The sequence below is a fragment of the Lepidochelys kempii genome, chromosome 6 (genome assembly GCF_965140265.1).
Source record: "Lepidochelys kempii isolate rLepKem1 chromosome 6, rLepKem1.hap2, whole genome shotgun sequence".
NCBI classification, from domain to species: domain Eukaryota; kingdom Metazoa; phylum Chordata; order Testudines; family Cheloniidae; genus Lepidochelys; species Lepidochelys kempii.
Genome location: NC_133261.1, coordinates 41162318 through 41176224, shown reverse-complemented (window position 1 = coordinate 41176224; position 13907 = coordinate 41162318). Strand labels below are relative to the sequence as shown.

The following is a 13907-nucleotide window of genomic DNA, read 5'->3' as shown; positions in this document are numbered from 1 at the left end:
CCATGGGGTAATGCAGTTCCTCACTGCCCCCAGCACAGGTCTGTGCCTAGTAGGCATGATAAAGTCCTTAGCTCGTGCTACTGTAGCACGCCATGTAGTGGCTTCAAAGAGTAGTTGCAGGTCTTGGTTAAATTCACCCCACAGCAGGTATGCAGCTGACTGATGAACCTGCTATGCGTGCAAAATATATAGCCTCAGCCTGATACTGACTGTTCTGTAAATATTTACTGAGGAAATTGTTTTGTGCTCATTAACTTGACACCCTAATGGTATCAGTCTACCAGGTAACTATTCCTATCTTTGTGAGAACTCATTATTTCCCAGAAGGCTGTAGTGGTTCCTTCAGGGCCTTCAGGAGTTATCATATACATGCACAGGTCAAGGAACCCTGAACAGCATCTGCACAAATCATGGCAGATGTGGATACTTGCTGCACAAATGACAAATTAAGAACTCTCCAGTGTGCGAATCTGATCACCCAGAACAGACCATGGAACATATAACGACTCAATGCCTGATTCATAAATAGGAAGGAGGCATTAGAGCGATACACTCCACTACTCCTGACGCGATTATCTGGCTCAACCATCTGAATGTAAAATTATAGTTGTTGCTCTACGTTTACATCAGCCGTACAAAGAAGAAGGCGACAGTTAAAGTAAGCAGTGATACAATTCCTTATAAAAAGTAATTACTGTGTATAGTCAGATGCTTTGCAAAGTTTAATATTTCAAATCACTTTATTTTGTTTTCTAAAATTCTACAGTAACTTCTACAGTAAATTACAGTAAATTCTAAAGCTGCTGTATGCCATAGATTAAATCCTTTCCACATTTTCCTTTTTAATGAAAAAGCTGCAGATCTAGATTGTGAATTAATTGCTCGTGAATTCCACATTATAAAGCACTTTTGAGATGTAAAAGTGCAAGTGGGTCAAAATGTAAAACATGAGTTTCTCACAGCCATCTAGTAAATTTCAGCATATATAATACTATGAATGGTGGCATATTAACCTCATACACTGAATGTTTGATGCCATATAGTTTGGCAATGTGAAATAGGGTCAGTTTTGTTTGTTTCATCTATAATTCACACACAAACAGATATATTTGATACATATATTAAATACATTATTTTTATATATTGTTTATTTAGGATAAGCTTCTGCTAGCCTTACATTAAATAGTACCTTACTCCATGAGCAGTCCTACTGAAATCATTGGTTTCAATAGGACTACGTGATGTGTGGGGCTCTATTCAATGTGTATTTGAGTAGGGCTAGTAGAATCAGACTCTGGTGTATTTTATTATTTATTTAGTACCAAATTATGCCCTGGCTTGTAAAGCTGCACAGGGGAATAAGGAGGCACTAAATGTCCCCTTACTCCCTTACACAGGCTCCCCATATAGGAAGAGCAGCCTATGTAGAGCCTCTGCATTTGTGAGCAGGAGGAAGTAGAGAATGGCAGAGGTGCCAGCCCACCCTAATTTTCCATAATCATATGGACCTGCTGGACTATGTTAACACACTGTAGGTATCTAGAGCATGACAGCAGGTCCACAAAGGGTAGTTAGAGCACAACATGCAGCCTGTGGCTTGGGCAGTGAATCCTGTGCCCCAACCCATTTAAACTTGCCACAGCTTGCCTTTTATCAGCGCCCCAACCCAGGGACAAAATCAGCCAAAAACTCCAAAAAACAAACAAACAAACAAAAAACCATGCAAAATGGTGTCAGAAGTGCTTGCAAAGGAGTGAGTATATGGCCAATATCATGGTCACTCCTGGTCACAGAAGTTGATGTTACTAAATGTTACTTCAGCTTACCGCTGTTATTACTCTACCATGCACAGAAGTGCATCTAAAATGCACCACAAGCGTTCAAGGCAGTACCCCAGGCCACCTTTGTATATTTGGCTTCACACCTTTGGCATTTGCTGCTGCTCCAAGCAGCCTCCCTAATTCGTCCCTAATTTTTTCATAAATGTCCCTAAAAGTCTGAGCAAGGATGGTATCTCTGGAATGGAAGGTGCCTTGTCTCCATCCCCTCCCAATATGCCAGCTGGCATAGCTGCACCAGGGCATGTATGTTGTGCTAGGAATGGACTTGGCCCAGTGTACTTTTGACCGCTGCCCCACTCCCACAAAGCAAGGGACAAATTGGGAAATAGATGGTGACCCTTGGAGTTCTGTTGTGTCTCCAGGTCTGCTCCTGGACAGCACACTAATGTTTTGCCCCATACGTGGGGCTTGTGGCAAAGCCACACTTTAGCCTTATTTCCTAGTGCTTGGTTAATTTTATATTTTTTGAGATGTATAATGTGTTGGATGTTGGAATATGATGAAATAATTTTTAATTTTTTTTTAAGCTTTGGAGTATCCAAACCTTGATGTCTCAGAAACTACTAGAGACTACTGGGTGATTACAGGTACTTTTTTCTATTGTTAGAACTCAGTCCTGCAAGCATACCAGTGAGTGACTTCACACGAAAATGAACAGTAGTCATACTGAACACGTCCCATTGCATATAGCAGGACTACTCACCTATTTATAGCTACTCCCGGGCAGGCACAGTTGTGATTTTTTCCAGCTTCAGTGGTGGCAGTCTCCTGTGTCTAGTACTTGTCTCAGGATTTCTGGTTTTTATGTAGGTCTTGGATTTAAATCTAAAATTCAAAGAGGTTTGACTCAAGCCCAGAAAAAAAATGAATATTGTAGAATGTAACAAAGTTTGTGATGACTCACTTGCTGTCTCTGGATCCAAGAGTTTCTGAATCTGAACTTTATATAACTTTAGTACATCAGCAGAGAATGCTAATGATCTTCACAATACTGTATTTACAGTGTAATCATATTCACTATATCACACTCCTACTGAGAATCCTTTTTACGCTTAGAAGTCATAGGTGGGCCAGTAAAGTTTTTTTGGCATCTTTGATCCAATAGAAAACTAAATTTCACAATATCATTGTGTCAGTACTTGGAATCCTTACTATTAATTCAAAAGTGAAAATAAAATGAAACCTTACATGAAATGGATCAAATTCTATTGTATATCTCCTGTGATTTGGTATCCTTGTTCTGCTTATTTGTGTTATGTTGTGATGTTTTTGAGATGAAGACTTACCCTTATGTAAAAGATTATTGCAATTCATCACGGCCCTGATCCAAAGCCCATTGAAATCAGTGGAAAGACTCCCACTGACCTTAGAGGGCTTTGGATCAGATTCAATGAGCCTGATGCTCCAGTTCTTGCAGACACAAAACTCCTATTGGCTTCAGTGGGATACTACAGATATTCTAGTTTTTTAAAATATAACTCCAACTGCAAGGGTAAGCCCTTTAAAGTTTTGAAATGACTTCAAAAATACAGTGAACATGTATGAATTGTGTAAAGTATACTGTATATGCTTTACAATTTATTGGACTTTATTAAATCAAATGTGTATTCACAAATCATTCAATGCCCTAGAACACAGAATGTTTTGTCAAACTGAATCCTGTAGAATTTCAATTTCAGATTTACAGACCCTTGGATGAAAAACTGTCCCCTTACTTGACAAATGCATATAATTGTCCTTTGATAACCTTCTTGAGGCTTGTCTGTTCTTATGTTTTTCATTTAAGGGTTTGCTTTTATTTTGCACTGAAGCTTGGTGTAGATGTAGAGATACTCAAAGACCTATTGGTAAACCGAAAAGCTGAGAACAACTGTTGGAGGATTTTATTCTCTGTGTGTAGAAATGTAGCTGATAAATTATCTGAGAAAAACTGTATAGTGGCTGGAAACAGAAAGTCATGTTATACCCACAATGGAAATTATTTAGAGTGTGTAAATTTGTTATCTAGTTGTTTATCTTCTAAACTAGCTTGTACATCTTTATCACATACAGTTGCAGCCATGTATTATTTAATCCATCCATGCTGATATGAGATTTTCTCCATTGCCACAGTTATACAAGGGGTCGACATTACGTTACTGGGACTTAACAACCAAAGCTTTGCAAGACTAATGGAGCAGCGGCTGGCCCCACTGTTCGTGATGTCCCATCAACAAGGAAGGCGATTTAAACGTGCTACTACAGTGGGCAGCTACACTGTGCAGGTGATCAATAGGATACAAGTTGTATCCAGATACTATTTCTAAAAGGCTATGAGTGCATAGATACTGCATGGATTGCTGTGCAAAATAGTTAATTGGAATGAGTTTGGACATTCTTATTCATGAATACCAAACCAGCGTGAGAGTTGTGCAGGTCACTCAAAGGAGTTTCTGTTTCCAAAGTCAGGCACGTTTTCATGTTTCTTTTCTCTTTGGAAATAGACAGTGGTTGCTCTGCAGTAGGAAATATTTTGCTCTCTGCTTACTATATATGTTTATGTAGCATGCAAAATTTAGTAGAAAGAATCTAGTAGTGAAATTAACTTCAGTAAGAGCTTTGCTATATTCTCAAGAGTGAAGAGAATTTCTATAGGTCTTCTTTCATATGGCTGACACAATAAGTAAAAGTTGTATCTGATTTCTGCATTGTGATGAGATCCTGTGCAAAGCAATCAGGGATTTTTTTAAAATTAAATTTTATTTATTTTTTAATATGGCCTTGTTCTGTGCAGGGACACAGATCACATTCTGAAATGAGGGTCTGAAACCTGAACATTTTACGATTGATTCAGACAGAATACTGCATTGTGAAATGACCTTTGTCTTTTCTTTGGTGAGCTTTCAATTCCCAGTCAGTGTTTTCCACCAGAGCTTATTTTGTTTCTACACCAGAGTTAGCCGGCTGCCCTACTTTCATGTAATTCAAAATTTTCTGCTTGCAAAATTTCACAAGCTAAGTTGTCAGTTCTCTGCACCTTTCTCCAAACTTCATTTACTGTGAAATATTTTAAAAAAGGACTATTTTCTAGTATTTGCATTGCAAACATCTTCCCCACAATTCTCTGTGTTCTCAATATGAAACAATTAAAAGGGAGGGCATTTTTATTTGATATAATCATGAATCTTAGAAAAATGTTACATGAAAACATTGAGTCTATAACAAAATGCAAAAAAGAAAAATCCCTTTCTTTTTCATGTGATTATAAATAATTAGTACAACTCCACTTACCACAGGAAAAATAAAGAGGTGCACTTTCAAACCTCTACCAATATGACAGAACAAAACCAAAAGAGTCTTTTTGTTTGCTTGTGGGTAGTGGGTGCAAGGATTTGTTACCCACAGAATACCAGCGAAGTGTAATTTTAAATAAAAGCACATTTAAATTTCTCTCAGTTTAATTGCTTTTTCATGGTGCAGAAGCAAGCTGACACCAGGGCTACACTGTAGAGACCCCAAAAAGAGTTGACATTTTGTTTGCTATTTTACTTATATTTTTTCATTGCCTCTGTTTTCTCATCTAGGGATTTCAAATGATAAATATTTTTAAAAGATCCTTATAAAGGTTGTCAGGAAGGACTGCTGTATGCTGGGTAAACAAAGCAATACTATGAAACAATGTAAGGCCCTGAAATTCTGTGAGAAGTTTTGCATTGAGCTTTTACTTGTGTGGCATCCCATTAACTTCAGTGGAGTTCTTGACAGATGCAGAGGTCTGCCTGGAGGTGGCTCTGTGCAGGATCAGGATCTAAGTGATGGTACAATATAAACATCGCGTCTGTCTCTTTCTCTCTCCTTTTATAATAAGATGGTAAAAATGCAGCGTATTCCAGGACCCAAGGAGCCTGCTGAACTGACTTATTATACATTATACAACGGGAAACCTCTGCTGGGAACTGCAGCTGCCAAAATGTTGAGTACTGTTGATTCTCAAAGGATGGCCTTGACGTTAGGTTATGTCATCCAAGTACAAGCTGATCGTAAGAATTCTTTTCTTAAGTTTTCAATCCCCAGTTTTAATCACATTTATTGTCATTTCTCAGAACGAATATTCAAAATGCAACATTCATTACGGGACATGCTCATTAACCACACTCTATAATTTCAAATGAACTTGTTTTAGTAAAATCTTCAGTCAGGTGGCACTTCCTGCATATGAAAGTGTAGTAATTCCATCTGTTTGGATGAAGGACTGACATTAGAGAAGCTACAAAGAACATTGATAGAAAAAGGAGAAATGGTTTTGACAAATGATTAAACTATTGGCTATAAGCATGAGATGAAGTCAGAAAAATGGCTTAAAAGGTGCAATATCAATTCCAGTGAGTACAGTACATTCTGTGTTTGGTCCTAGATTTGATCACACTGTATTATTGATTTTCAGTCTTTGTTGTTCTTCAGACAACAGAGATTTTTGACCCCTGTTTGCATAAATTACGTTCCCTCAAATTCTAAATTACATTGTTTCTCATAAAAATGCTTCAAAGTGCCTTTCCTGCTAAAATGGATGTAAATTAGAAAAACATACTGTCCTCTTATCCTCTGTACATGCTTTTATGCTCTTGAAATGGATGTTTGAGTGACTATATTGCATTTGCAAGATTTGAGCTGACCTGACCTTGTACTTGCATGGTGTTATAAGGAGGCCTTGCTCATCTGTAGGTGTACGTATTCTGGTTCCGTACAAGGTGAAGTCAAGAGTTTACAGAGCATCATTAAATGAAATTATGAACTTGGATAGCTAAGACTCTCAGATTTGATTATTTGAATGGAGGAGACAAAGCATCCCAGTACCTTGCTAGTAAAATAAAATATTCCCATTGCCTCATTTTGGACATAGTACAAGTATTTCCTTGTAATTACAAGAAAGATATTTTACACATTTTTCGTTCTGATGCATTTTTATTTGTTTACAGTAGTGCCTGGATGAGTCCCAGTGTGATAGATGCTGCACTGATACATGGCGAAAGAGAATCCCTGCCCTAAAGAGTTTACAATCTGAGTAGACAGGACAGACCAAGGGACTGAGACAGAGAGATTAGGGAACTGAGCCAAAGCCCATTGAAGTCAGTGGAAAGACTCCTGTTGATTGGGCATTGAATCAGGTCACAAGTGACTTACCCAGATCTCTTGAGTCTCAGTCCTTTGTATGAAGCACAAGATCATCCCATTCTCGCTACACTCTTCTGGAAGAACAGCACATTTTCCAGTGCTCATAATATAAACCTCTTCTACAATTGCTTGCTGCTTACAGGGGTAGTTGGTTATTAAAGTGGATGTTAGGTAAAATTTGGACTGAAGCCTTTGTTTAAAACACCCCAAACCAAAAAATAGCCCATAGTGAGATATTAATTTAATGACCTAAGGTCATTAAGTGGTGAACATTGCTTATTAAGAGGGACACTGTTGATTAAAATTCAGAGTCTACACTGCCTCTTTTGAGATCTAGTGAAACATATTATTCCAGTTTAGATTCTGTGCAAAAATATGCCACTGAACACCCGATTGTGTTATTCCAGCACATCAAAATTACAACTGATTTCCAAGGAGGTCTGAGTGTCCAAGGATGACAGGATCAAGCCCCGGACAGGCTTTTAGCTAGTTGTACTATGGTAATTACTGGTAGCCAGATGCTATACATTTAGGGCTTTGTGCTACCAGGTGCAAAGTGCCTTTGACAGCTAGTGGAGTCAGTGGCAGTTGAGGGCATGCGTCACTTCGCAGAATCTGGTCTTTGGTATAGTCTGTTAAGTCAAATAGAAAGTGGAGTAAGACTGTTAGAAATGTCACATTAGTATTTTCATAATCGCCTTTTCCATGTTAGGAGCCAGTAAGATAGGAAAATAAATACAGAATACAGGTTAAGCCTAATCATTTAATAGTCAAACAAAATTAAGAAACAAAATGTGGTGATTAGCATAAGCATTTGCAAAAAGAAATGAAATGAGAAAACTCTGCATTTATTTCACAGCAGGATATTTAATATATACACTAATTAGATGTATATGCTGAGAGATGTAAGGGGCAATTTACTCAAATAAAATGGAATCTAAAATCTTAGCGTGCCCTCTAGGTAAAGATGTTCTAACAAGTAATACAAGGTGAGATATGCATTAGTGCTGTGATGTACAGCATCAAGCATAGTGGGGTTTGTCCTAGGCACTATGGTAATACATGGAAATAATTCGTATTCCAGTGCAATTATCAATATTTCTGAAAATGATTTTTCCCAGCCCCTATATTTACCCCCACCCCAAGTGCCACATTTTGTCCTCTTTGCGACACCCATCCCGTGACCGCCAAAAAAGCTATAGCACAACAGCAGCCCTACAAAGGGACCATTCTGCTGATGTCGATGGCAAAATGCTCAATGAACCAGATCCTTAGCTGGTGTGAGTTGTCTTAAGTTCATTGGCTTCAAAGGAGCTATGCAAATTTATAGCAGCTGTGAGTCTGCACCAATGTCTTCTGTAGGAGCAGGACTGGGTACAGTGTGCATATTTTTCACACAGAAACTATCTGAGTCCAAGCTCTGCTGGCGTTTTATTTTAGGAAAACACTGATGGCTTGTTTCATTCAACGTTATTTTACTTATATTGTGAAAGAGCCATTTGAGTGAGATCTCATCCAACTTGAAATAAATGAATAAGTAAATCTTTTGTACTAATTGTTATGTGAAGACCATTTAAGGAAGTGCCCAGCTAGTTCTTCTGTTGCTTTTACATAGCAACTGATGGTGGAGCACTGACTCTCTCTCGCTTGCGATTTTTTGCAGCTGTGGTGAAAAACCCACCAAACAACCTGTGGATCATTGCAGCAGTACTGGCTCCCATTGCTGTGGTTACGGTTATCATCATCATCATCACAGCAGTTCTGTGCAGGAAGAACAAGAATGATTTCAAACCAGACCCCATGATGAACCTGCCTCAGAGAGCTAAAGTAAGTGTCTGTTCAATCAGGAGATGTCTAGTCTCAGCACATTCGTTAATTTTTCCAGAGTGTTCATTCTTCAAATCCCTTCCTAAACATATTTAAAGGACATTTGAGAGTTTAACTGGTCAGTACACTCAGGCTAGGACTTTCTCAGCTGTTACAGAACCTGTTTGCTTTTTCCTGGAGTGAAATGAAAGATCTATGCCTCAGTTTCTCCTGGCTTTGTGCTTATGCCCCCCACTTGAGACCTTCTGCCAAAGCAATCACCCTTCCACCCTAGAAGGGCTGGAGTCCATAGGACTCTCCTTGGACCCCATAACGACTTCTGTCTAATCATACAGAAGATGGTTGTTCCCTCCCACAGGACTAAGCATGCTTCACCCATGGCATTTGTCTCTTCTGTCAATTGGGGAGCAAAAGATAAAAATGGAAAATCAAATCTTGATCTGTTTCTAAGGTAGGTTGTCACAGTGTAGCTGGTCCCTGCCAGTAGAACTGAGCCCACCTACCTGTGGAAGAAGGGGTGAGCCCAATCTAGCCAATAAAGGGGGCTGGGCTACCCTTGGACTGCCATAGGGCAGAAAATGGGAGATGGAAGATAGAGTGATTGGGAGAGGCTATGCCTAGGGAAGCCAAGCCAAGCCAAGCCATGGTGGAGTGGAGTGGAGCAGAGTGAACTCCTGTGCAGAGCCCTGGAACCCTCCCATGTTGTAGGGTTCTAGAGCCCAGGCCCTAACCTGAGCTGGGAAGTCTGTGTAACAATGACACAGACCAAGTCCCACAAGCCCGGGTTGGCTGGCATGGGCCAGACATGGGTGTCTATTTCCTGTGCAGAGAAAGGAGTGACATAAAGTGTTTTCACTTTGTTTACCTGCCTCTGTTAAGAGAATAAACCTTCTTAAAAGAGACTGGGCCTGGCAGTGAGTTTAGAAGTTGGGGAGAAGCCCTGCCCTGTGACAGAGATGTTCTCAATTCTATGCACAGAATTTCTGCTAAGCAGTTCCCTTTAGCACTAATCAGAGTTCAATAGTTAAAGTTCTTTGCTTTGACAGAAGCTGAGAATCTAGTACTAAATTAGAACTGTTCCAGCCAATTAGTAATGCAGAAATGCCAACCATTTCCCTCACCACCACTCTTTTCTTTTACTTGCAAATATAGATTACAGTGAATTAAGGAAATTATACTTCCCCTTTACTTAATGAGCCATGTAAATTATAGGGGCACTGACAGATAAGTCCCCCATTTGAATCTCCCTCTAGAAAATCACATATTCTGTTTTAAAGCACTATATCTCCCCATAGTGAAAAAAGCTGCCAACTTACCCAACATTACTAAAATCTCAGCTTCTAGGCTAGGCAACCCACCAAAGCCAGGACTGGGTGAGGTGTTTTTAGGCTAATGAGCATGTGTGCACATCACTATCCCTTCACTCTCCCTGTTGGCTTCCCTCTTTTCGCAGGTAGGGGACTGAAATCATAAAAACTCTGCTTGCTTTCTGAGCGTTTTGATAAGGTCAAAATAGAATGTTTCAACCTTATCAAAGTGCTTCATTTTGATTTTTTTCCAAAGGATATTTTATCTAAATGACACGTTCTTGAAAAAATTTTCTGATGGAAAACTCTTTTGTCACAAACATTTCCATCAGCTCCAGTTGGAAGGTGTAGATTGAACAGATGATAGAGGTAACAATTCTGCACTGGCAGGGAGATGGACTGGATGGTTAAATAGGTCTTTCCCATCTCTGATGTTGATGTTTCTGCTTAAAATGGTCTGAGAAATATATTTTTTGGAAGATAATGAAATAAGAATATCTCAAGAAGAACAATATATTTTCATCTTAACCTACTTAGAGTTTGAGTCTATTAGGCATAACAATAAGTACCAGTGCTATAATTACTACAGAATCATAAATGATTGATGTAACATGTATAGAATATTTTAAAGTAAACATGTACAATTTCATTACAAAAGTGCTTGAAACCACTTGATTATTGCAAATCTTCCAGGCCAAAATCTGTTAAAAAAATGGAGTTGCAGTAGATATTTCCAGTTTAAGAAGCAGTTTTGAAAACTCACTTCTGTATATTTTGTGTTTGAAATCTGTTTATCAGAGTCAGGGTTTCTGGTACTTTTTGGCTGTTCTGCGTTAAAATAAAAGAAATTAAAATTCTGTGAGGAGAACCCTCCTTCGTATTCATCTTATTTTGTTTTTTAGTGGTGCAGTTTTATGTGATCTGATTTCAGAAGCCTTATGTCAAAGAAAACTAGCAGAGTGGAGCTGCCTATTCATTGCTGCAGTCCTATTCCTACTGTTAACGGGGGCACTGCAGTTCTTCAGATAGAGCTGCCTATTACATCATTTCACAGAATCCTTCCTGTGTGAATGGAATTAAATTAGTGAACAAAGGGTGGAAGGGTAATAAAACCTTTACCATTTAAATATCATTCTATAGGCTAGGTGTCACTGGGTGGTTGGCACTTTAAGGGGAGATAGTAATCTGTCCACCTATGACAAGCTAAATTCACCTCTTCAGGAGGCAAGAATGAGTCATCTGACTCACTGGTCACATGATCTTTAGTCAGGCCTTATATAAAGGAGAGGGCTGAGGGAGCTCAAGTGAGAGCTGGTAACGCTCAGGTTAGGGTGCTGAGAGGCCCTGGTAGGACAGAAGTCTGGGAAGCTGTAGCTGGTTTGAGGAAGCAGCTGATGGAAGCAAGACTGGTTCTTGCAGGGAGTGAGGGAGACTGAACTGAACCCAGCTGTGGGAAGGAGGCCTGAGGACTCTTGGTTCACAGAGAGCAAGACCATTGGGATTATAACCGAGCTCCAGGAAGCAAGGGGAGAAAACAGTTTGTTTGAACTGTGGAACCAATGGCCAGCTGGCATGGAATATTCATGTGTGTATGGACTGAATACACTGGATCCCCTTTGTAAGGGGAATGCTTTAAAATAACATGACTGTGTGAGCTATTGAGGAATCCAATGAGAGGGAAAGTGTGGCAGTTTGCCTGCAGAGTGTTGTCTTCCCCCACCCCCCCGCCATGAGGAGACATTTGTCAGACAGACAGCCTGTTACACCGGTATTTGCTGTAAAAGCAGGATTCCTGCTTCAGCATGGTAATATAGGAACCACCCTTATTGTAACTTATTGAAGGATGAATAAATAAATGAAGTTAGAAAAGATTAGCTGCTCATAAACAGTGTAGTTTATAGCAGCCTTCTTTGGAGTTGTGTTAAATCCTGTTGCCAGTCTAGATTGATTTAATAGCTGGCAATGTGTGTGCTGAGCTTCAGGGAAAAGGCACCATTACCATTTGTTTCAGATAAAGTATTAGTTCCAAAATAAAGAGTATAAACTGAGGAATGTGAAACTTTTGGAGCAGTGAGTAAATGAATGGATGGGAATTTTTTAAATAGTCTTTAAATGCTACATTTGTATATGGGGGATTTTTTGGGCAGATATTAACTTCTTTTTCTGCGTCTCTTCAGTTCTAATTCATAGCATGCCTTTGAAAGCCATAATCTTATTGTATAGTCTGTCACCTTTTTTTCCCCCTCTTTATTTTTTTAAAGGATGAATAAGCTCTTAGATAAATATAGATAACATCCACAGTCTAAGTCCCTCAAGCAAAAATAAATACTGCAGGCCCTGAGAGAGAGCCACCGTTCATTTGTAGAGAGCATACAAGGGGGAAAAAAATCGCCTGACGCAGAGTATACATGGTCATTCTGGTATTTATCAGCTTTTACATCACCATTCCAAATAGAGCTGGCCAGGAATCTTCCAACAATGATTTTCTGACCAAAAGTGTCCTTTTTACAAAATCAAATTTTTCTATGAGAAGACTTCAGTTGTGCTATAAACACTGATTTTTTTTCACTGGGAAAATTGAAATGATGACTTATGTACATGCATCTGGGGAGCTGCAGCTGGGCTAGGGGGAAGGCATAGTCTAGACACTCAGCCTCCAGCAGGAGAAAGTGAAATTTACAAGAGCCTTCAGGTGGGTAGTGGGCAAGCTGAAAAATTTGGTTTCAGTTCTCCCCAAATGGAATCTTTCTGAAAATTCTTTCCTGTGGAAAAATTTTCAAATTTTAAATTATTTTTGTACTGATTCAGTATAAAAATATTCAAAAATGTGAAAATTTTTCACAGGAAGAGATTTCCATTTTCCAGACAGCTCTAATTCCAAAGAAACAAATGTCAGCAGCAACCCATACCATCTGTTCTAGTCTCATCCAGCCAATGTAAGAAATTACTTGAGCAGTTGTGTTCAAATATCATTTCAACAGCCTTACTCAAATCCCACTCATTAAATCTTTCTCAGAAATCTTGCCAGATGATATCTTTTTCCTTGCAGTGCAGAGTAAATCATGATAACAGATCTTAGTCTTGCCAATTTAGTTTGGGATGCTAAAGCCCCCTGCTCATGGGGGCTTTTACAGAGCAGAGTTCCAAGATCAAATGTTGTTGTTTAGTACAGTAGGTCAGCTAATGAGAATGTTTTCTCCAGCTCCTCCTTTAACAAAGTTTTGTCATTGGGGGAGAGGGGTAAGTAAAAACTGAAAATGATTAGATATAGCATTGTTGGAATCAGATCATGGTTACACCACTCTTGAGTTATGTCAAAATATTTGTTTGCTGATTCTTGCCTTTTTTTTTTTTTTAAGACTGAAGTATACTTTGTAACATATTGATCCATTTTTAGAGGGGGGATGGTAATGTCTGTTAACCAGTCTGGTAACAGGTTTTCTGTTTTAATACCCCTTTTACAGAAATAACTAGGATGCTCTCTGCTCACAATTAACATATATAATGAATACTTTAAACCATTAATTTTACTCATTTTATTAGCGTCTAGGATGGCTTATGGTATTTCTCCCTAGCTGTCCTTCATATGACTTTCTTGCCCTTTTTTTATTCCCTCTCCCCTTGAAGTTGATCTAATGGCATCTTTTTTGGTACTTTCCCTTCAGAGTATTGGGAAGATATAAAGCTCCCAACGGGGCAGATAGCATTGTCCTTTGCGAGTAATGGTTGTTAATGGGGCCAGCATTTCTGATATGGTGTAAGCTTCACTGCTATAATGTGC

The 13907-nt window shown here is 39.0% G+C and overlaps 1 protein-coding gene across 2 annotated transcripts in view; it reads left to right on the top strand.

Moving 5' to 3' along the window:
• KIAA1549L (KIAA1549 like) overlaps positions 1–13907 on the top strand; it is a 207629-nt gene that overhangs the window by 126803 nt on the left and 66919 nt on the right. For both annotated transcript variants that reach the window (XM_073347698.1, XM_073347699.1), the window contains 4 exons: positions 2369–2428; positions 3954–4105; positions 5689–5860; positions 8656–8819. In XM_073347698.1, coding sequence (XP_073203799.1) covers positions 2369–2428; positions 3954–4105; positions 5689–5860; positions 8656–8819 — 548 coding nt within the window. The remainder of the gene's footprint in view (positions 1–2368; positions 2429–3953; positions 4106–5688; positions 5861–8655; positions 8820–13907) is intronic.